General features: G+C 35.9%; 1 protein-coding gene across 2 annotated transcripts; it reads left to right on the forward strand.

Moving 5' to 3' along the window:
* The first annotated feature begins 601 nt into the window (after window positions 1–601).
* On the forward strand, window positions 602–24,195 carry hk1 (hexokinase 1). Of its 2 annotated transcripts, none has more exons than XM_073833984.1 (18): window positions 602–729; window positions 8,940–9,102; window positions 12,019–12,167; window positions 13,150–13,269; window positions 13,440–13,535; window positions 13,629–13,728; window positions 15,225–15,408; window positions 15,494–15,649; window positions 15,770–16,003; window positions 18,263–18,567; window positions 19,094–19,242; window positions 19,656–19,775; window positions 19,863–19,958; window positions 20,081–20,180; window positions 20,300–20,483; window positions 21,128–21,283; window positions 21,407–21,640; window positions 23,030–24,195. In XM_073833984.1, the coding sequence occupies exons 1-18, from the start codon at window positions 616–618 to the stop codon at window positions 23,175–23,177; spliced, it is 2,808 nt and encodes a 935-aa protein (XP_073690085.1). In that variant the 5' UTR covers window positions 602–615; the 3' UTR covers window positions 23,178–24,195. The 2 variants fall into 2 exon arrangements, with proteins under 2 accessions (XP_073690085.1, XP_073690086.1); XM_073833985.1 differs by lacking the exon at window positions 602–729 and adding an exon at window positions 5,455–5,724.
* The last annotated feature ends 581 nt before the right edge of the window (window positions 24,196–24,776 follow it).

The raw sequence follows: 24,776 nt of genomic DNA on the forward strand, positions 1-24,776 counted from the left end.
CGTCACTGATTTAAATATATATTAACCAAATAAATGCAGCCTTGGCGAACATAAAAAACGTTTTTTTCAAAAACATTTAAAAAAATCGTACCATCCCCAAACTGAACGGTTACTATATTCGTATTTGACTGCTTTTCAAAGATTTAATAGATCTATTTGGAATAACATTAGCACATTTCCCTTTTGTGTTCACTAATTTAAGCTCCTAAGGGATTTAACAAAGCAGTTCAACCAGGCCAGCTCCTGCTCACAAATCCTCATGGAGCAGGAAGGGAAAAGTTTGCTCATCGTAATCCTTCCTGCTAATGCTAACTAGCTTCACTGCTGAACAATAGTAGCTGAAGCTAGCAGCCATGCTTTCCAGCACGTCATGCTCACTTTGTAAAAATACACTTTTAAGGTTAACTAAGTTAGACAGTAAAAAGACGGGCAGTCTTGATAAAATAACTGCGTTCAGTGGCATATAGTTTACCTTTGTAATCAAACTCGATACAGGGAAAACCCAGCATTGTTTAGCACTGTTTGTTATTAGTTCCATATCAATAATTATCAAAGGACTAGTTCAGTAACAGTCCTTACAATAGAAGCCTTCTCATTGCTGGGTTATGCAAGAGCATGTGTTTAATCCGACTTGATCTGAAGGAGCCAACTAGTTCAGCTGACGGTGAGATTCTCTATCCTATTTTTTTAAGAGTAACCCACCTGCCTTCATTTATGGAAAGTGATAAGGTAACAAAAACTTACATCCTACATCCTTTATCTGTTCAAATAGCCATGTTTAGAAAAGAGGCTGACATTTTGTAGTGTTTATTTCCTTAAAATGCTCTCCCAGGTTCTGCAAAAGCCTTATGTTAATATAGTATTAGGTTATACATTAAGTTTATTTGTCATTTCTGCCATATACAAGTATACGGTCAAATGACAAATCATTATCCAGGTCCACAGTGCAAATTCCAGACGGATTAATGACCTAATTATATTAGGCCTGATGCATTTTATGTTAGCGTAAATCTAGAGCATTTCTCTTACCCCTTGTAGAGGATGTTTCGCTCTGCCTCAGTAAACTAAAGACTAGTTAGAACAAGACACACATTCAGTAGAGTTTATTCCTGTTCTTCTAGATGTTCTGTTGAGGACATGGTATAATTAGCCTACTTCTTACAGCATTTTAGAAAGCAGCTGGTAAACATTAAGAATACCTTTTTTCCTTAAAATGTCTTTAATTATGCATCTCAAATTTATAGTTCCACTGGACTGCCTTGATAAGCTAATCCCTGTCATGAGTACTTTAGTGTTGTTATTCATGGGTTAGTCATGACCAAAATAACCTTAAAATTAAAAAATACTAGGAAAATATTTTTCATTTATGTCTTATTTTTTTAGTCACAGTTTTTTTTTTTCACACAGGACCTTAAAGCAAAATGAGATGAACTTATTTATGAAATTCACTGCTTTTACTGATCTGGATCAACCATTCCTCTTTATGGAATGGTCTATGAATATGTCCAGATGTGCTTGTTTCTTTTTCACCAGTCGAAAAGAAATTAAGGTTTTTGAGAAAAACATTCCAGGAATTTTCTCCGTATAGTGGACTTCAATGGTGCCCAACAGGTTGAAGGTCCAAAGTCCTGTTTCACTGCAGCTTCAAAGGGCTCTACACGATCCCAGCTGAGGAATTAGGGTCTTATCTAGCAAAACGATTGGTCATTTTCTACAAAAAAAAATAAATAAAATTATATACTTTTTAACCACAAATGCTCATCTTGCACTAGCTCTGCAATGCGCATCTTTACACGTTATGTAATCACATTGGAAAAGTCATGCTAAGTTAGTTCTTTCTTGGTGTATTTCAGTTAAAAAAAAGTAGGATTCCATCTCGTTTTCTTCTCTAACTTCAAAATCAACCGACATTGTTGTTTTACCTATTTTGTAAAGGGCATTTGACTTTCTTTGCACATTCCCTTTGTAAACACTGGGTCGGTACTCCTGCCTATGTCACGTGTGACCCTTCCAACATGATTATGTAATGTTTGAGGTTGAGCTAGTGCAAGACAAGCATTTGTGGTTAAAAAGTATATAAATTGTTTGTTTTTAGAAAATGTGCTAGATATAATCCTTATTTCTTGGCTGGGATCGTGTAGAGTCATTTGAAGCTGCATTGAAACTACAATTTGGACTTTCAACCCATTGGCTCCCATTGAAGTCCACTATATGGAGAAAAATCATGGAATATTTTCCTCAAAAACCTTCATTTCTTTTCAACTGAAGAAAAACAGACACAAACATCTTGGATGACATCAGGGTTAGTAAATTATTTTGAAATTTGTACTCTGGAAGTGAACTAATTCTTTAAATTGGTTAAGAACTGGCCAGTGTCCTTGAAAAAAAAAAAACTGACCTCTGTCATGGTATCTGTCTGCTCATTCATGCATGAATATTTAGCTGTAGGTCTACTGGGAAGGTCATTTGTGAAAATGCCAGACATTATGTATTATGTCATATTTCTGCTTTCACAGACACTAAGCAAACACAAGCACTCCAAACACAATCTGCCAGGAAGTTAGTCATTGCTTTACTATGCAAACTTTAATTTGTAAAGAATATTCAAATCGATGTAATGCGAAATTTGTATTTTAGAGTCTTTGTAATGAACATTTTAAATGATAATTTAGTCAAATAGTGACATTGATCTTATGAGACAAGAAATTAATTTCCTTTAGTACTTCGGCCAAGAAGTGACATTGTTCTACTATGCAAAGTACTTAACTGACAGGGCATTGGTCCCCTTGTAAATAAACTTTCAGGAATGAGAGACATTTGAATGTGTGCCAAGCGGTGACTTTTTTGCCAGTATGATGCATGTCCTGTACAAAATAAACAGCTCTGTTCCAGGAAACCTTATCTCACTTTGAGTCACCTTCATATATTACGGTCATAAAGGACTTTGATGTTTCTAGAATGCCACTGTCTATCACTAAAAATAAATTGCAGCAAGATAATCGAAATGTCTCCAAGCATACTTGGGGACTGAATATAGTCAATGTGTGTACTGATATAAAAGAACATAAACATCTTAACCTAACTGTTTTATTTGCTTTATAATATTGCATTCCTTGTTTCAGTACAATAATATGCACATATTCAAGATATATGTGCTCTATGTTTAAATATATGAATGAATCAAATCTGTAATTTGTGATGCTTCAGTGACGTATCTCAGTGTAATTCTGCCGTGATTGGCTGTGTTCAGAAAGAGGATGTTAGGCTCTCACATTCACATGCTTCTGAGAGGGGGAGGATGGGCGCGTGCCTTAAAGCACGACCCACAGTAAGCTCATCTGGCCTGTGTTGCTATCACCTCACCCGCTTCCATGGATTTTCCAATTACCTTGAATGTTTTCCACCGTGACATTCCCCTGGGACCCTGTAAAATGAACTCCTACAGTTTAAGCTAAATCAGATTTAATATTACTTCCTCACATCAGCATTTAATATGTCCAGTATACACTACCAGTCAAAAGTTTTTGAATAGTAATTTTTTTTCTTTTTTAAAGAAGTCTCTTCTGTTCACCAAGCCTGCATTTATTTGATCCAAAGTGCAGCAGTCATTTGAATATATTTTAAAATGTATTTGTGTACATTATGTACATTATTCCTGTGATCAAGGCTAAATTTTCATCATTTTCATCTTCAGTGTCACATGATCCTGAAGAAATCATTGTAATATGCTGATTTGCTGTTTATGTAACATTTATTATTATTATTATTATTATTATTATTATTATTATCAATATTTAAAACAGCTGAGTACATTTTGTAACATTATACACTATACCGTTTAAAAACTTGGAGTCAGTATAATTTATTTAATTTATTTATTTATTTTGGGGGGGGGGGGTGATATTCAAGTAAGGGATCCACACTTGCTTAATCTTCTTACTCACTTTCAATTTATTTGACTCTTTTTCAACAGAGAAATTAACAGCCAGACATTTCAATCAGCCTTAAGAAAGAAATTATAGAAATGAATACAAAAGATTTCTATTCCAGATAATTGCTGTTCTTCTGAACTTTCTATTCATCAAAGAAACCCGAAAACATTCTACTCAGCTGTTTTCAGCATAATAATAAATGCTTTTTGAGCAGCAAAACAGAATATTAGAATAATTTCTGAAGAATCATGTGACTGGAGTAATGATGCTAAAAATTCAGCTTTGAAATCACAGGAATAAATTACATTTTAAAATATTTCAAATAGAAAACATTTATTTTAAATAGTAAAAATATTTAAAATTTTTACTGCTGTTTTTGGATCAAATCAATGCAAGCTTGGTGAGCAGAAGAGACTCCTTTAAAAAAACATTAAAAATCTTACTGTTCAAAAACTTTTGACTGGTAGTGTATATTATAGGATACCATTTGTTTTATTTTTCTTATTTTATAAATTCATAAGCATTTTATAACCAGCTAATATCACAGGGAATATTTTTCTTTTCTTTTATTATATTAGCATTTATTTTTTAATACATAAGCATTTTAGTATTCATCACATATCAAAGGGTAATAATTGTTAAATATTAAATATACATTTTTATTTACTTTTTAAATAATTATAACATTAGTCTAATGTTTATTATTTAAGATTTAAGTGTTGCTGTTCTTTTTAGAAAATTAACAAGTGCACGTATAAAATCGGTGATGCAAAATGAGTATTTAAGAGCCTCACTGACTGTAATGAACATGTCAATTAAATCACATAATGACATGGATATTGTAAGACAAGGAGTTCATTTCCTTTGCATTGTGTCATTATGTGTATATCGTCATCACCACGTTATGCGCATCCTCTCTTGTTTTCAAACGTAAATCATCCCCAGCTGTTCACACATTATAGGCCAGGCCTTTCCAGACTGACCCCCTGATGACATTTTGGCCTCCATTGTTTTGACCATCCCCCAAAATAATGTCACAAGTCTCCTTATTTCCTCCAGCGTAACCCATTTATAACGGTCCTGTCGCTGAACTCCAGAAGCAGGAAACACACATCTCTGTGCTGATATGACTTTGGCACTTTGGCATAGCATTACTCAGCATTTTCACTTCTCCACCCAAATCTACCAACCTAACCGCTTTTAAAAACTCAATCGGCGAGGCTTTTGTACTGTGACGTGTTGAGGACGTGCACTACGTGCCTCTTAGGTGAATCCCCTCTTTCCTTTACTCAAAGTGGATGAGAATGAGGAAGAAGGAAGAATGAACGGGACTGAATGGATAGAATGGAAGAAGGAGGGGTGGGATCTGAGAGGGAAGAAGCAAGGAGAGCCAGAGGAGGGGGGCCTGTCAGCTGTGCTCTGCCTCAGAAGCCTGCCCATAAAGCTCAGCCAATAGGAGCAGAGAGAGTGGGCAGGGCTTTAGCCGTTCCCCATCCTAGCCTCTGCTGCATCTCATGCAAGCGCATTATATGCAGCTTGACTTCCTAGGCCGACAAGAGTCAGACATTGCCGTAGCGCTGGGAGGGAACACCCCTACGTGCCGGCTTCTCGTTTTACAGTTAACCCACTGTGCTTCTGGGCTCAAATTGTTTTGCCTGCCTCTCTGGGAAGGATCGTAAGGTTGTTCTTTCTCTCTTCTGTTGGTTTTTCACCAAAGAGGTGAAGCAGGATGATAGCAGCACAGCTTCTGGCCTACTACTTCACTGAACTGAAGGATGACCAGGTCAAAAAGGTGAGTTTCGTCATTCGATCATTTGTCGTTAACCAGAACTGCCCTTGCAAGCTTTTCCGGGCGTGTAACAACAGGTGACACAGGCTTGCGTTTTAGAGCTGCGAGTCGTGAGATGCGCCTCATCTCACGTCCTCCATCTGCAGCTTCTACGTCACACGAAGTGCGACGGCGAGGATGAGAGGACGAGGTATACCCTTGCAGATGACGACACAACGTCGTCGCCATAGGTTGTCGGGTTCATGCTGCAATGTCCTTGAAAGCAGGATGTGGGGCATTATGGAGCTGCCATGAGGAGAGGAACGATTTTTTTCTTCTTCAGTGTCTCTGTGTGAACGTGCTTATTGGAGAGTACGTCTCTGAGTGGGGGAAGGTGGTCGTGAGCATCAACCCCCCTCCCCCGGAGGAAGAGTGTCGGGTTACAACAGCTGACGAACGGCATGCCTTTACCGTAGAGTTTTGACAGTGTTTAAATGCATTTGTGGAGGGAGGGACAAATGTGTAAACAGAGCAGGACTGCATGTAGGCACATGACTGTGTGTCTCGCTTTAAGAATACGCAGTCTTTATGTTTTAACTGTGTTAGTAAAAAAAAAGAAGAAATGCTGTAATATAAACACATGGATTAAGATGTTAATATATACGTATTCATTTATAAGATAAGATTTCCTTAAATATTAAAATATTTGATTATATACAGTATATATCCATGAATATGATCAGATACCAAATCCACACATTTTTAATAATCTGATTAAAAAAAATACATAATTTAATTCTTTAATTATTATTATCTTATATTGCGCTGAATTCTTATAGAGTAGTATATTGAAAACATTTGCACAAAATTAATTAACCAGATTTTGTCTCAAACTTTTAGATTTAATTTGTGTGCCACTTTCTCTGGCAATGATGGCTTGGATCCATGTTAGATATTTTATAGGCCTCATCATTAATTTCCACAGTGCTATTTGTATACTATTTTAGCATTTAATAATATTTATAATAAGCTTTTGTTTTATATTTTCATTTTAGTTTTAGTATTTTTATGTGCTTTTGTCTTTTTTTTAATAATTTAGCTTGAATTTATTTTCATTTCTTTTTTAGTAATTAAAGTCATTTAGTAGCAATTCAATTTATTGCAGTTAATTGCCAAAGCAATTTTGGTTTAAGTTCAAAGGGATAGTTCACCCAAAAATGAAAATTCTTTCATTAATTCCCCACCCTTATGTCGTTCCAAGCCCATAAAACCTTTGTTCATCTTCGGAACACAAATTAATATATTTTTGATCAAATTAGACAGCTTTCTGACCCTGTATAGACAGCAATGCAACATAGTAAGGTCTTTGTTAAAAACTGACACGGAAGAGAAGAAATGGTTGAAAAATGTGGTTATTTTGTGTTTTCTTTGTGCACAAAAACTATTCTTATAGCTTCATATCATTAAGGTTGAACCACTGATGTACCATGGACTATTTTATCAATGTCCTTACTACCTTTCTGGCTCTTGAATGTGTCAGTTGTGTTGCTGTCTACGCAGGGTCAGAAAGCTCCCGATTTTTTTCAGAAATGTCTTAATTTGTGTTCTGAAGATGAACAAAGAGTCTTACAGGTTTGGAACAACCTTAGGGTAAGTAATTTTAGTTTTTGAGGGAACTATTCCTTTCAGTTTTTCCTCTAATACTTTATTATTTTATTTCAGATTTCAGTAAACAACTTTTTAACTGTTTAAGTTAACAGGAACAACACTTTTCCACAGAAGCATGTTTACACTTCAAAGTAAGAAGCAACAGTTGTATTGTGTAACATGGTTACTATAACAACATGAAATGAAATCCATCCTGTGTGATTCAGTTGTGCACCTGCAAGCTTCTCTCTCCTGATAAGAGTTTTATGACCCATAGATGCCATACATATAATTTGATTAGTTGAACAGTTATTCGTTGCTATTGTGACAGGAAGTTCGTGAATAAGCGTTTAAACAGTGGTGAAGCATAGTGTACATGACATAGCATTTGCAAACAAATCACACAGTCAGAAGAACTAGTCAGTGCTGTTAGCATAGTTGAAGATAATGCCACCATTCACCTCATTGAGACGGTTTTGGCAGCTTTACCACTGCTCTCATGTTTTTACGAGGAAGTTGGATGTTACTCATACTGGTTACGCAATGACCCATTTTACACACTCTCCTTTTTTTAACGAAACAAATCCAACAAATTGAAAGAGATTGCAGTGCAGAAATGTCATCATGAAAGCACATATATACTTTTCCTTACGTGTGTGTGGTATTTGTAAAAAGTAATAAATTCATTAAAATAACATTTCCCTACGGTTGGTAAGATTACATAATGTACAGAACTATATGTGACTCTGGACCACAAAACCATAAGGGTTTTGAAATTGAGATGTATACATCAATAAAGCCGAATAAATAAGCTTTCTATTAATGTATGGTTTGTTAGGAGAGGACAATATTTGGCACTATCTGGAATCTGAGGGTGAAAAAAAAATCTAAATATTGAGAAAATTGCCTTTAAAGTTGTCCACATTAAGTTTTAATATATTTAAGTTAGGAAATTTACAAAATATCTTAATGGAACATGATCTATGCTTAATATCCTAATGATTTTTTTGCATAAAAAAGAAAAATAGATAATTTTGACCAATAAAATGTGTTGTTGGCTATTGCTACAAATATACTGTGCTACTTAAGAGTGGTTTTGTGGTCCAGGGTCACATATCTGATTGAAAAATAATTTCTAACTAAAATTATATCATAATATTGTCTTACAGCACGTAATGAACAACACTTTGCATACACAGATTTCGCATCATACACAGATTTAAGGCGAATCTCTCTTGTGCTCACTCTAGACTAGAGTTAAAGACTTAATCATGAGTCAGCATATGCAAGAGCAGGTGCTTATGTTTACAGTATTAATTCACTTTTGTGGCATTAGACTTCAGTGAAATATCTTTCACTAGCCATTTTCCTGATTAACATCGTCTGTTTATAAATGCAATTGCCCATAGATTTCTTGTATGTCTGCATAGTCTAGGCCACTGGCCATATATTTCAAGGACACACTGACCTATCAACTGACAGGCAATGACTCGACTGTTCATCAATAGTGATTACTAATAAACACCTGGGTGCTTTAGAAAAAAGAGAGGCACAATGTAATTTGTTTGTTTATTGTGTGTCCATTTTTGTAGATTGACAAATACTTGTACGCCATGCGGTTCTCTGACGAGACGCTGCGCGACGTCATGGCCCGCTTCCGACGGGAAATGGAGAACGGACTGGGACGAGACACTAACCCTACAGCTACCGTCAAGATGCTGCCCACCTTTGTAAGGTCCATTCCCGATGGATCAGGTGAGCTTATAAATTTTATGGCCGCAAATCAAAAATTAATGCTTTATATTAAATAAAATGTACACGGAATGCAAACAGAATACTTAATACTAAATAATCACAAAAGCTTGCTTTGGAAGTAACTGAGATAGGAATACAAAGTATATAAAAATAAAAATCAGCAGGGCTTTCCTCATAAATTAGTGTCAAGCAAACTGTGGAGTCTGCAGGAACGTCCATCAGGGCAAATCAGTCTCAAATAAGAGAAGTAAGCTTTCTTCATTGTACTTCTTTTAAATGCTTTGACTAAAGAAAGAACAATATTTTTTTCTGAATCGAAGAGGTGAGATGCTTACAATTAACTATTTAAAGAAATTGTTCACTTCCAAAATGGAAATTTCAAGATAATTTACAGTACTCACCCCCATGTCATCCAATATGTTTATGTCTTTCTTTCTTCAGTCGAAAGGAAAATAAGGTTTTTGAGGAAAACGTTCCAGGATTTTTTTCCATATAGTGGACCTCAAAGGCCCAAATTGAAGTTTCAGTGCAGTTTTAAAGGGCTTTACACGACGCCAGGCAAAGAATAAGGGTGTTATTTAGTGAAACAATTGGTCATTTTCTAAAAAACAAAACAAATGTATATACTTTTTAACCACAAATGACCTCACGCATTACATAATGTGGAAGTACCAACTCAGTGTTTACAAAGCGAACGTGCAAAGAAAGTCAGACACCCTTTACAAAAAAGGTAAAACAAAGATGTCGGACAATTTTGAAGTTGGAGGAGAAAATGAGACGTTTTTCACCCTACCCTACCTATTTGAACCGAAGTACAGCTTGTGCAGAGCCCTTTTTAAGCTGCATTGAAACTGCAGTTTGGTCCTTCAACCCATTGGCCACCACTGAAGAGAAAAATGTTTCCCGAAATGTTTTACTCAAAAACCTTAATTTTTTTCAACTGAAAGAAAGACATGAACATCTTGGATGACATGAAGATGAGTAAATTATCAGGAAGTTCTTATTCTGAAAGTGAATAAAAATCCTTAAGAGTCAAAGATACCTTTGCATTTCATTAGGTAAAAGAAAAAAAAATTACAACCTTAGAAGGCATTCATTAAAAGCTGTTTACAAGCTGTGAAGAAAACTAGTTTAAACGGTTTTTCTGCAAGTGTAGAAAAAAAGTTTTGGCAATCTGTTGAGTTTTCATTGTAACTGTTTGTTAATCCATTTTTAAATGCATTTTCTGCATATTTTATTAATTTAAATAATGGTTACATCTGGTTATATTCTTTTAAATGGCGTTTAAAATAATAACATTTGCCTGCTTCCGAATGTATTTACTATGCCAATCTTACCATAATATAGAATGGAGTGAACCTACTACTGAGTGTTCACAATATTGAACCAATCCCCCCCCCCCCACCACAACACATTGAGAGCTGCATTGACATGTGCTCATGCCTTTCTACATGCCCTGCAGCATCCAACCAAACTCATTGGGTTACATCATAGATTATATGAGCTGTAATCCCAGTCAGATTGGCATGTGAAAGTTGAATTCAGTGCTCTGCAGGGCAGTTTCGTTCTAATTAATAATGGCAGATTTATTGCTCATGTAGCAACAAAGTAATTCAAAACAATTGTAACAATGTAGACAAATCTGATTGATTTTGTGCCTACATCAATAATCCATTCATCACTGGAATATGTAACATAGCATACATCCATCAAGTTCAGAATAGCTTGTCAAGGGCAGCTCTCTAGTCCTAAAGTGCTGGACACTACAGCATAAACATTCTATATATAGATTCTGACCTATTAACATCCCAATGATAAAAGTGTGTGCAGCAAGTCTGTACTACAGCAGTGACCGCTTACCTGCATTAAAACAAATAAATCTAATTTCTAGTGGTTTGATGTGAATTTAGATGTTACATAACATAATAGTTTAAATTTCGCCAGGTCACTTCTTGTATAAACTACACTTTTAGTTATACTACCCTTTATATTTGTACTCATCTATCATTTAAATAATAAAGTTTTCCTGGAATGGTTTTAATATGTTGTTAAATCACATATTAAGTTTGCTAGCCATTAAAGAATACATTCAGGTTGTTCAAACTGTTGTTATGTACAGTATCCTGTTCATGCGAATAACATTTTACTGTAATAGTTTGCAATTCCAGTTACCTGACCTTTCCAGCTGATGCTGAGTGTACAGTATTAAAAATCTTCACACTCCCAGACACCTGATTTCCAACCTAGAAACAGAAGACAGTAAGAAAAAAAGAAAGGCATTTGATTTCCAGTGTTGCTTGGCAACAAGCACTGCACATGATATCGACAATCTGGACACGTCGAGGAGCCTCAGGAAGCAAAAAAGACAGTTACAGAGAGCATTTTTGACCTAACACTAACGTCTCTTGGCATTACTCTTTCTCTGTTTAATCTATGGCATAAACAGATTTGTTAATCACCATTTTACTACAAACATTTTCTGAAGACTCTGTTGGTAAGAATCCACGTTTTCTCACTGTGAGAGAGCTGCCTGGGGTGATCTGTCTGTGTCTTTGGCCAGCTCAGTAAAAAAAGCATTCCTGATTAAGCCCCCTTGGTCACGACCAAAATAAATTCTGATGCACTGTCTCACCATTACAAGAATGGTCCACTATACCCAGTCAACTTTATGACATGTTGTCATAAGGATAAGCAGCAGTGTCCTTTAGGTAGCTTAATAAAGCAACTTCCAGAAGGGGAACGTTCTAGCTGGTTTAATGTTACATGTTTTTAAGTATCATTAAAGGGCCACTTCCCCAAAAAATGGCAATGCTGTCATCATTTATACACCCATAAGTCATTTTGAGTGTTAACTTATGAACTCCTGATAGTAGAAAAATACTTGTAATATTAATGATTTCTTTAATTCACTTACAGAGAAGGGAGATTTCATTGCCCTGGATCTGGGTGGCTCTAATTTCCGTATTCTGCGTGTCAAAGTGTCGCATGAGAAGAAACAGACAGTGCAGATGGAAAGTCAGAATTACGAGACTCCAGAGGACATCATCCACGGCAGCGGATCACGGGTACATGACCAGTTCTTCATCCACCTGAAATCATAAACAAGCAATTTTTTTGAAAATATGTGTGGAATAAAGTATATAAACGAATATTGAACATAGTTGTCTGAATAGCCAATATGTTTTATGTTTACAAACACTGTGCCTACTTTACATTAGACAGTTTAAATACCATGTTCTGTCATGAAACTCTAGATGGCACATGCTGATGGGTCATTAACAAAAACTGATGATATGTGACCCTGGACCACAAAACTAGTTGCAAGTAGCACGGGTATATTTGTAGCAATAGACAAAAATACATTGTATAGGTCAAAATTATAGATTTTTTTATAATGCCAAAAATCATTAGGATATATAGTAAAGATAATGTTCCATGAAGATAGTTTGTAAGTTTCCTACCATAAATATATCAAAACTTAATTTTTGATTAGTAATATGCATTGCTAAGAACTTCAACAACTTCACAACTAAAGGCAATTTTCTCTATATTTTTATTTTTTTGCACCCATCAGATTCTAATTTTTCAAACAGTTGTATCTTGGCCAAATATTGTCATTTAATACATAAACGGAAAGCTTATTTTTAACATATAAACTACTTGTCACAAGCTGATTGGTTCATGTTGCATAAGCAATCAATGAGCTTGCTGCTTTAGATTTAAATGGCTGGTTAGCATTCACAAGAGCATTTCAAAGCACACTCTGAGAGTTCCTCTGAAACCCTCCACCTCCCCAGCTCCACCTGTATAGATTTGCTATGGGGTATTATATTATTATTATTTCAGCAGCAATAATCTACAACAATAGAACTAACCAACAGCAGCAGCAGCGTGGCAGATCTATTCCACCAAAACCAAATACATTCATATACATTACCATGCTATTATAGAAATTCTGTTCTGATCTTCTGTCTAAGCCATTCAGCTTTTGTCTACAATCTTAATTGTCTCCATTTTGTACATTCATATTATTATTATTTCTTGCAGTTATTTGACCATGTTGCAGAATGTCTTGGAGACTTCATGGAGAAACAAAAAATTAAAGACAAGAAGCTTCCCATAGGATTCACGTTCTCATTCCCTTGTGCACACACTAAACTGGATGAGGTAAGAGCATTAGATTCAATATGGTTTGCCAAGAAATTATGACAATTACATTTTATATAGTTCTGCTAACTGTGTGTCACAGATCTAGTTTACACAACTGAGATTTCGATTTTGTATTGAATTCTGCCTACACGCTTGTGAAAATATTTTTTACTATTGTATTTTTGCAGGCTGTTTTGCTAACATGGACGAAGCGCTTTAAGGCCAGTGGGGTTGAAGGAATGGATGTAGTAAAGCTTCTAAATAAAGCCATCAAAAAACGTGGGGTAAGTCTGATAAACAATTTTTTTTGTGGACGGTATACAGGTAGATATTAATTTTTTACTAAGGGATTTAATGGTTTAATAATTCACTTACAGGACTATGATGCAGATATCATGGCTGTCGTCAATGACACTGTGGGAACTATGATGACCTGTGGCTTTGATGACCAGCGCTGTGAAGTCGGCATTATTATTGGTAAGAAAAAAAATCTAATCTTTCTTTATTTTATGTATTTTATCAAACTCTGATAATGAGTTTAAAATTAGAATTGTACAGTTGCGATGCCCATTTGATTCACATACAGTGCCTTGCAAATGTATTCATACACTTCATTTTTTCACATTTTGTTTTGTTGCAGCACTATGTTAAACTGCTTTAAATTAGTTTTCCCCACATCAATTTACACTCCATACACCATAATAATGACAAAGCAAAAACCAGATTTGCAAATTTTACAAATTTATTAAAAATAAAACACTGAAATAAGTACATTGCATAAGTATTCATACCCTTAACTCAGTACATAGTTGAAGCACCTTTATAGCCTCAAGTCTTTTTGGGTATGATGCTTTGCACATCTGCATTTGGCAATTATCTGCCATTCTTTGCCTCACCTTTTCACCTCTCAAGCTCTGTCAGCTTGGATAGGGGCTGGCAGACATTTTCTAGAGTCCTAGTTGTTTCCAATCGTCTTCCATTATGGATAATGGAGGCTACATGCTTCTGTGAACCTTCAATGCAGCAGATTTTTTTTCTGAACTCTTCCCTAGATCATTGCCTTAGCGCAAGACTGTCACTGAGCTCTACAGGCAGTTATCTTGACCTCAGGACTTGTTTTTTGCTCTGATATGCATTTTCAGCTGTTAGACCTTTTCTTAGAGCTGTGTGCCTTTCTAAATCATACTCATTCAAATGACTTTGCCACAGTTTAACTCCACTCGAAGTGTAGTAACATCTAGAAGCAATCTGAATGCTCCTGAGCTAAATTTCGAGTGTCCCAGAAATACATATGAATACTTATGCAACGGGATCTTTTCAGTTTTTTTATTTTTAATAAATTTGCACAAATGTTAAAAAAACTATTTTTTGCTTTGCCATTATTGAAAAAAGTAATTTAAAGTAGTTTAACATAACCAGCAACATAACAAAATGTGAAAAAAATGAAGGGGTATGAATAATTTCGCAAGGCACTGTAAATGAACAGTGTACAGATGAATGGTGAATACCACAAATATATGTGACCCTTATATAAATATATGTCTTTTTTAAAAGACATATATCTTTCCATTGATGTATGGTTTGTTAGAATAGGACAGTTTTTGGCTGAGATTGAAAATCTGGAATCTGAGGGTGTAAAAAACTAAATAATATCAGAAAACCACCTTTAAAGTTGCCCAAATTAAGTTCTTAGCAATGCATATTATTACTCAAAAATTAAGTTTTGATATATTTAATGTAGGAAATTTACAAAATATCTTCATGGAACATTATCTTTACTTAATATCCTAATGATTTTTGGCAAAAAATCTATCATTTTGACCCATACAATGTATTTTTGGTTTTAGCTACAAATATTTACTATATACTGGTTTTGTGGTCCAGGGTCACATATTTGATATTCTAAACATGCTCAATCAAAGCTTCTGGATTCTTGAACATGTGCGATGGCATATGCTGCTGTGATCCCTCAGGTACTGGTACTAATGCATGTTACATGGAGGAGCTCAGACACATCGACCTGGTGGAAGGAGATGAAGGCAGGATGTGTATTAATACTGAATGGGGGGCTTTTGGAGACGACGGCACACTGGAGGATATCCGAACTGAGTTTGACAGGGAGATTGATCGCGGGTCCCTCAACCCTGGAAAGCAATTGTACGTCACAGAATATTAAAAGCTCTCAAAAATCTATCTATCATAACGTTTGAAGAGATAAAGGTAAATGTTGGATTCTTTTCAGATTTGAGAAGATGGTCAGCGGGATGTACATGGGAGAGTTGGTGAGGCTGATCCTTGTCAAAATGGCTAAAGAAGGCCTGCTGTTTGAGGGCCGCATCACTCCAGAACTGCTTACAAAAGGAAAAATTGAAACCAAGCATGTTTCTGCAATTGAGAAGTAAGTTATCTGTTGATTTGTTTCATTATGGTCATTATTAATAAATGATATAGATGATCCTTTGTGACTCTAAAAATCATGATTTTCCAATCTTATAACAGTACCACTTTGTTTCTTTAGGAGCAAAGAGGGACGTACCAAAGCGAAGGAGATTTTGACACGCTTGGGTGTAGAGCCATCTGAAGACGACTGCATTGCTGTGCAGCATGTTTGTGCTATTGTCTCTTTTCGCTCTGCAAATCTAATTGCTGCCACTCTGGGTGCAATCCTCACACGTCTCAAGGACAATAAGAACTCCCCACGCCCCCGCACCACAGTGGGCATCGATGGCTCCCTCTACAAGATGCACCCACAGTGAGTATTATATTTAAATCATCAAATCAGACTAAAACATGACAAATCAGTAATAGTATGGACCCCGCATGCTTAGTAAGTCATCACGGAGGGTTTGGGGAAAACATCTGCAGGTGCACGTGACACCCTGAGTGGCGCTGAACCCTCTTGAGGGCTCTTCAGACAAAGGCGAGCTCTATTAATACACACTGAGTAGTTTTCCATAGGAGCAGCTGCACCTCTATTTGCTGTGACACTCTACTCAATCACCTTATATCTGGGTACTAAATTGGACATAAATTGGAGCTTACAGGGAGATTCGCTGGAAAAATAAAAAAAGTAGAAAATTAAATTAGAACTGATATCAAATTTCTGTGTCATACTATTCATGCCACCTATTTTCACCAACAATTTACAGGCATCTTTGAATGTCAGAATAGACAGTAAGTCTTTAAATAAACATGAAAGACATAGCAGTGCTCTGTACTGTGAAAGAGATATGGCTGTGTTGTGCAAGAACACTGTCCTTAATAATAAAAGCCATAAGCTGAACATGAGGGGAATTATATTTCATTCAAAAGCCTCACACGCTAACCTGCTAAAAAAAAAATAGACAGCATCACAAAATGTGTAATAGTTTACTGGTTATAAAGAGACTTCAATTGGTTTTAATGGAAACTGTATTAGACCCTGTGGGTTTCTTTCTACTGATAATTGGTTGCTTTCTGTTGGTGGCTTGTTAAAACCACCAAACGCTAATGGAATATGTCCCAAAACACACTACAGAATACCATTTTTAATTGGTTTTAATGTTTAAAAGTTGATGGTTTGTAATTGATTTGATAGTGGAAACCATTCAAATTTCTGTGATGGTTTCTATTGTTTTTTTCAGCAGGGTAAACTGTTCAAATAATGCTTTGTCTGACATATTCAATTATTACATGACGCTTTGGAATACTAGATTCGATAGGTCTCTGCATTCGAAGTAACCGTTGACACAGAACGCTTTTCATTGTTTTTCTTCACCGTGACTCATTCCGTGATGCAGAATTCTAAAAACGCGGTATTTCAACAAATTAGGGGTCATTCACAAAGAACGCATTCTTTTCCATTGAAAAGCGTCTCAATTCGTTTCAAAAAGTAAACTTACCTGAGGATAGCATTCTAGGAACGCCGTGTAACCCGTTCCAGAAGCTGCAAAAGACTTAAGAGGGGAGCGCAACGGTCAACATGTCCACCTAGCAATGTTTACATAGAAAATTACCTATCGGCATTTTTCCTTTGCGTTTTTAAGCGCATAAACGTGCTATAAGGTCAAATGGTAGGCCTATAATGACCGGTAAACAACAGGTTTCTGACAACCAGTATGACGTTTTAGGTTCTATTTAGGAAATATCTCAATAACACGCGTGATATGTATAAAACAATTAAATAATGGAGAAAATAATATTGCGTAACTTAGGCTACATTTTAGATACGTCAGTTACTTTGTGTTTGCTCCTCCAACGAATATGGTTCTGTACATAGCCAAATTAACCGTCTTCGAGCAACACAAGTCAAACGTTTTTGAACAGTAAGATTTTTAAGGTTTTTTAAGAAGTCCCTTCTGCTCAGCAAACCTGTATTTATTTGATGTTTTTAATATTTAAAATAACTGGTTTCTATTTGAATATATTTTAAAATATTTCTGTGATTTCACAGCTGAATTTTAGAGTCATTACTTCAGTCACATGATCCTTCAGAAATCATTCTAACATTCTGATTTGCTGCTCAAAAGAACATTTATTATTATGTTGAAAACAGCTGAATATAATTCTTAAAAGGTGTCTTTGACGAATAGAAAGTTCAGAAGAACATCTGAAATAAAAATCTTTTCTAACGTTAATGACGAATTCGTCACTTTTAATCAATTTAATGTATCCTTGCTAACTAAAAGTATTAATTTCTATAACCCCCCCCCCCCATACAGTGGTATATAGGCATATATGGTATGTAGTGTATAATAACAGTTACAAAAGCTTTTTATTCCAGAAAAAATGCCATTTTTTTTAGATCTTTCTATTCATCAAAGAATCCTGAAAAAAATGTACTCAACTGTTTTAAATATTGATAATAATAATAATAATAAATATTTCTTGAACAGAAAATCAGCATATTAGGATGATTTCTGAAGAATGCTGAAAATCTAGCTTTGATCATAGGAATAAATTACATTTTACTGCAATAATATAGGAACAAATTACATTTCATGAATTATGTTCATCCCTCTGTTTCTCCCAGGTATGCCCGTCGGTTGCACAAAACTGTGCGTCGTCTGGTGCCGGAGTCTGATGTTCGCTTTTTGCTCTCTGAGAGTGGAAGTGGCAAAGGAGCTGCAATGGTAACAGCCTGGGCTTCCCGGTTGGCCGATCAGACACGTCAGATTGCCGAGACACTGGAAGAGTTCCGACTGACCAAAGACCAACTGCTGGAGGTGAAAAAGAGGATGAGAACTGAGATCCAGAATGGACTGAGCAAAAGTACCCAAAACACAGCCACTGTCAAGATGCTGCCCACCTATGTGCGGAGTACCCCGGATGGATCAGGTAAAAGATCTACAGCTATGTATTTTGGTAAAAAAAAAGTCAAAGAATCCTAGATATTCAATAATAACCCACACACAATCTGCCATTCCTTCACTGAAAATGAAGTGTCATGATTACATTAATCGGAATGCGTTCATGTCTGAAAATTTCAGACTGAAATCCAAATTAAATTCTCTTTATCCCTGTCGAATTGCATCACAGTATAATCCCTTACTCAATACAGGCACATGACATTGTATTGTATCGCTGATGGTTATTTAAGGTAAAGGATTTACTGACTAAGAATAGTGTATACAGATGTGTTTTTACCATTCAACAAATATCAACACTGAGCAAATCTGCAGAGAATTCAAAACTTTCTCAATTCACAAATAGAGAAATAAAATTAAACAATGGCACAGGAACTTTATGCTGTTTGAAGTCCTCTCATTGTTATCCTAAATTATAAATTATGTCATTATGTAATACATTTTTGTATGCAGGATTCATGACTTTTTTTGTATTTATGTATTTTCTTTTTATACAGAAAATGGTGACTTTTTGGCTCTGGATCTTGGAGGTACAAACTTCAGGGTGCTTTTGGTAAAGATTCGCAGCGGCAAGAGGCGAACTGTGGAGATGCATAATAAAATCTACGCCATTCCCATAGAAGTAATGCAAGGAACCGGAGAAGAGGTGTGTGGTCATTGTGACATATTTGCACCTTACTAGACTTAAACAAAATATTTTATATAGTTATATGCATTATGCACTGCTTTTCAAATGTTTAAGGTCAGGAAGGTTAAAAAAAAAGCTTTCTATTTATCAGAGAATCCTCAAACACTGCTGAAAATTTCACAATTACTGTGTTGAAAAATGTATTTTTAATCAAATTAATGCAGCCTTTCTGGGCATAAGAGACTTTAATCTTACTGACCCCAAAGTTTTAAACTTTTCAATGTATATATGATACAACTACACAAGTGTATAAAAAGTAAAAGTGAAAAAAATTAAGTCTAAGAAGTCTTTTTTATTTGTTAGTAACGGATTTGCATCTCTTAATATTGCAACACTAAATGATTGAAATTGCTGTTTCACATCTCCTACAGCTATTTGATCACATTGTGTACTGCATATCTGACTTCCTGGACTACATGGGGATGAAGAACGCCCGCCTGCCTCTGGGCTTTACCTTTTCCTTCCCCTGCAGACAAACTAGTCTGGATGCGGTGAGCTGCCTGTTTGCTTTTTCTTTTCGCTTCATTTGTTCATCCATTGAATAAATCTTGATGATTTTTATGCTTTAATGGATACAGGGAATTCTGGTAACTTGGACAAAGGGCTTCAAAGCCACAGACTGTGAAGGAGAAGATGTTGTGGGCCTCCTGAGAGAGGCGATCAAAAGGAGAGAGGTGAGTTATGGCATACTGTACTGTCACATGTGACAAGATGATAGAAGCTTTGATAGTGTGATTCATTTTTAAATCTTGATCCTTGTTTGATGAATGTTTTGTGCATGCTATATTATGTACAGGAGTTTGATTTGGACGTCGTAGCAGTAGTGAATGACACAGTGGGTACAATGATGACCTGTGCATATGAGGAACCCACATGTGAGGTTGGGCTGATTGCAGGTAAATACGATACAAATCAATATATCAAATGTGACAACATTTAATTAAATTGTATCTCTAAATTTTAAAGACTGTTATAAACACATTTGAGTTAAGAAGTCATTGACGTGTGCTTTTAGGAACCGGTAGCAATGCCTGCTACATGGAGGAAATGCGAAATATTGAGACAGTGGATGGAGTGGAAGGCAGGATGTGTGTGAACATGGAGTGGGGAGCGTTTGGAGATAATGGCTGCCTGGATGACATCAGGACTCAGTATGATAATGCTGTGGATGATTTATCCCTCAATGCCGGCAAACAAAGGTGAGCAGTTTTATCAACTCGAGTGTGATGAAAAGAAAAACATTTTGGAAATAAATTGATACAAATGTTTTAACGTAAGAAAGCAAGTTTGGAAGAATTGATCAGATGCCTAGAAGGAGTCCTGTGTTTGTACCAACATTAAGAATGTAAATGCAGATACTCTAGATATTTATAGTGTTACTTTATATTCTTTTTACAATTTTATCAACTATAACATTATTTATTATAGTTTATGTATTTTTTATTAAATAGATGCAGCATTATGGTGTGCATAAGAAATGTCTTAAAATTATAAAAAAAATCAGTAACACTTTACAATAAGGTGTCATTTGTTAACATTAATTAATGTATTTACTATCATGAACGAACAATGAACAATACATTTATAAGAGCACTTCTTAATCTGTGTTATATTAGTTAATAAAAATACAGTTGTTAATTGTTTTTTCTAAAATTAACATTAACTAAGATTAATAAATGCAGTAGAAGTATTGTTCATTTTTAGTTCATGGTAACTAATAAACCTCATTGTAAAGTCTTACCAAAAATTTTATCAACCCATAATATTTAGATATAATAATTTTTATTGTTTATAATGTTTTGGCATATTTGAGCTCAAAAAAAGTTTGTTTTTTCACTTTTAGGTATGAGAAGATGTGCAGCGGCATGTACCTGGGTGAGATTGTCCGGAACATCTTGATTGACTTGACCAAGCGTGGCTTCCTCTTCAGAGGACAGATCTCTGAGACCCTGAAGACCAGGGGTATCTTTGAAACCAAGTTCCTTTCCCAAATTGAGAGGTACTTTCAGATTACATTGCCACATTTCATCACAAAAACTCTGAACAGCTAAATTACATCCTGTTTAGAAACATTTCAAACTGCTTGATGGTCATGGACTAAAATGTTCTTTCTTCCCTCTAGTGACCGTTTGGCGCTACTGCAGGTCAGGTCCATTCTGCAGCATCTGGGACTTGACAGCACATGCGATGACAGTATTATCGTCAAGGAAGTGTGTGGAGCTGTTTCCCGCCGAGCTGCCCAGCTCTGTGGAGCAGGAATGGCCGCAGTTGTAGACAAAATCCGTGAGAACCGTGGCCTGGACCATCTGGACATCACCGTTGGGGTGGATGGCACTCTGTATAAGCTCCATCCACAGTAAGTACATGCAGAATAAATGTATTTTTTAATTGCTTTTGTGATGTACATACAAGGGGTGGATGATATACTGGTAGACATGATTAACTGAGAGTTTGGACTATAATGTCTATTACAGTTACACGCTCATGTGACGTTGCTGTGCTACGTGGTCATGAAAATGTATTCTTTGCATTTTCATGACCACTGTGAAAAGTTCACTTCCAGCACAAAAAATTACAGATAATTTACTCACCTCCTTGTCATCCATGATGTTCATGTCTTTTCATTCGTCAGTAATAAAGAAATAGTTTTTTGAGGAAAACATGTTAGGATTTCTCTCCAAATAATGGACTTCTATGGTGCCCCCGAGTTTGAACTTCCAAAATGCAGTTTAAGTGCAGCTTCAAACAGCTCTAAATGATCCCAGCCGAGGAAGAAGAATCTTATCTAGCAAAACATTTGGTTATTTAAAAAAAAAAATAATTACAGTTTATATACTTTTTAACCTCAAATGCTCGTTTTGTCTAGCTCTGCTTGAACTCTGTGTATTCTGGTTCAAGACAGTTAGGGGTAGGTCGAAAAACTCCTCCAACGTCAAAATCATCCTACATCGCTGCAGAAGTACCGACTAAGTGTTTACAAAGTAAATGTGCAAATAAGATCAAACGCCCTTCAAAAAAAAGGTCAAATAGCCATGTAGGGCGATTTTAAAGTTGGAGGAGAAAATTTGGGGAGTTTTTCGACATACCCTAACTGTCTTGAACCGGAATACAAAGAGTACACACAGAGCTAGACAAGACAAGCATTTGAGGTTAAAAAGTATAAAAAACAAGGGGGAGAGTAAAATATCTGTAAATTTGTTCTGGAAGGGAACTTCTCCTATAAGCAATGCAATTTAAAAACAAGTGATTTTAAGCAAATGAAACAATCTGCAGCGAGAGAGAACTCATTTCCCTATATGCGCGCGCTGACTGTTTCCGCTGTTTTTGCCTTTTTATAGGCTTTAACACAACAGTAAACACAGTATATTAGGTCTTAAGTGAAACAGCTGAGAAAGAAAACACATGCGTAACAGTATATTGGATCTGGGCAGCTCTTAAAGTGACAGCAGTCTAATATTTCTGCTGTCTGTCATTTCTGTTAATTAAACAACAAAAGATTAATAAATATGTATTTAATGTACACAGTGAAGAATATGCAGTCTCTTTATACATTTAATTACTTCATACAATCTATTTTCAAAGCAAGAATAACTATATAGTGATATATATTGTTATCTTCAAATTAAATTACTCATCTTGTGATAGATTTTGGCCATATTGCTCACCCCTAGTAGGTACAGAACATATTTTTCAAAAGTGATGGGCATAGATGTGGTCCCTAACTAATCCCAAATCTTCTCTTCAGTTTCTCACGGATAATGCATCAGACTGTGAAGGAGCTTGCCCCCAAATGCAACGTCAACTTCCTTCTCTCTGAAGACGGAAGCGGAAAAGGCGCCGCCTTGATCACGGCCGTTGGGTGCCGCCTGCGGCAGCAAGAACAAAAGAGCTGAACAAGCATCGAACAAGCCCTCAGCTCCTTCTCCGGCTCTCTCAAGGGCGTATACATTTCCACTAGCAGCTGTGACTCAGCTCTCATCCACCATGATCCGGCACATTCTACTGCTGTGATTTGACCCTTTTGCTTTGTATTTCACTCCTACATGTTCAGCCTTTCTCTGTGTATGTCTATGTGTGTTATTAGGGGTTGGTCTATCTGTGTCCACCCAAGCTATATAAAGATGTTAAACTGTTGTTAAAGTATTTATGGATGTATATTGGAAAAAGGGAAGAAATGTAAACACATTACAAACATTAAAGTTAAGATATTTGACCAAGTATATGAAGATATTATTTATTTTATTTTTATATTTGATGGTAGGACGTAACAGGAGTGGATACCTGAGGGGATGAAGGTAATTTGTTGCGGATATGCCAAGCTATTTCCAAACCTCTGCGTAGTGTCATTTGTCTGTGTGGCAGCTTGTGGTGTGAATATTGCGAAACATTGGGGAAGCGTTCACTAATCATAACAGCCTCCTCATTGGTCAATGTTGAAGTGAGGAAGACATGCAAGTCCAGTCTCGCAGTCACAACTGCCTTCCTGCGTAATACAAGCCCCCGGTCGCCATATAAATGAACAAGGACAGGAAACCTATTGCCTTTGCATATCCACTTTCTCTGAAATAGTCTTATCCTCTCATTCCCGAAGAATTTAGCGGATTGTATCATGCGTGTTGCTTTAGTCAGCTTTTTGCTGTGTGTGTGTATGCAGATTTGCGGGTTATCGGTACTGATTGCCAGTAAATGTCCTTCTGTGTGCCATGGCTGGTTATTTGTGAGTGATCCTGTGTAGTTGATGTGGGTGAATCTGTCTAGTGGCTCAGAGATCTTCTGATGAGTGCATGCCTTATTTGGTTACCGAGGTCTAGCATCCACTAATTTTGTACTATTTCATAGTTGCACTATATGAATAGATGTTCCTGGAAAACCCTATAGGAGAAAACCATAAAAATATTTTGATCAACTCAATTCGTGTTCTGTGGTGTCCTTCGTGGTTGCCCAAACACTGTAGCGTTTTTTTTTTTTTTTTTTTCCTCAAATTTACATCTTATGTTAAATTTGTTTGTGCAATAAAAAAATTCCTTTTATATCGATCTGGAATGAACAGTTGATTTGCCAGGTGATGCGTAATAACCACACCTGAACAAAATTGTTACAATTTAAAATGATTGTTCAATCACACAGGCTACATATTTCCTACCGTTACACTGAAAATTCTGTTTTTTATTGTTTTGTTTTTTTTTGCTATATTTTTTATTTACACATAAATCCTATGGGTTACTGATTTCACAAAATCACAAATAAATAAAGATTTAAACTTTATCCTAAGGGAGTCAAATGTGAGCCTTTTTTTGATTGAAAGCTTCAAGCTGTAAAGTCAGATAACTTGTCCGATTTTTCAGCCTACTGCATACTGCCTACTATACATACCTGGGTTGTCTTATTAGAGTACATCTCAATACATCTGTTCTATTTTACATTTTTGTATTTGACAAAAAAATTAGTAAAGTACAATGTTGGGAAAAGTTACTTTAAAAATCTTTCTTTGT

Source organism: Garra rufa, chromosome 2 (assembly GCF_049309525.1).
Source record: "Garra rufa chromosome 2, GarRuf1.0, whole genome shotgun sequence".
Classification (NCBI taxonomy): Eukaryota; Metazoa; Chordata; class Actinopteri; order Cypriniformes; family Cyprinidae; genus Garra; species Garra rufa.

Coding starts and splice junctions, on each gene's coding strand:
- hk1 (XM_073833984.1), top strand. CDS start 616: ATGTGTTTAATCCGACTTGATCTGAAGGAGCCAACTAGTTCAGCTGAC. Junction 12,168..13,149: donor TCCACGGCAGCGGATCACGG/GTACATGACCAG, acceptor TATTTCTTGCAG/TTATTTGACCATGTTGCAGA. Junction 21,284..21,406: donor TTCCTTTCCCAAATTGAGAG/GTACTTTCAGAT, acceptor TCTTCCCTCTAG/TGACCGTTTGGCGCTACTGC.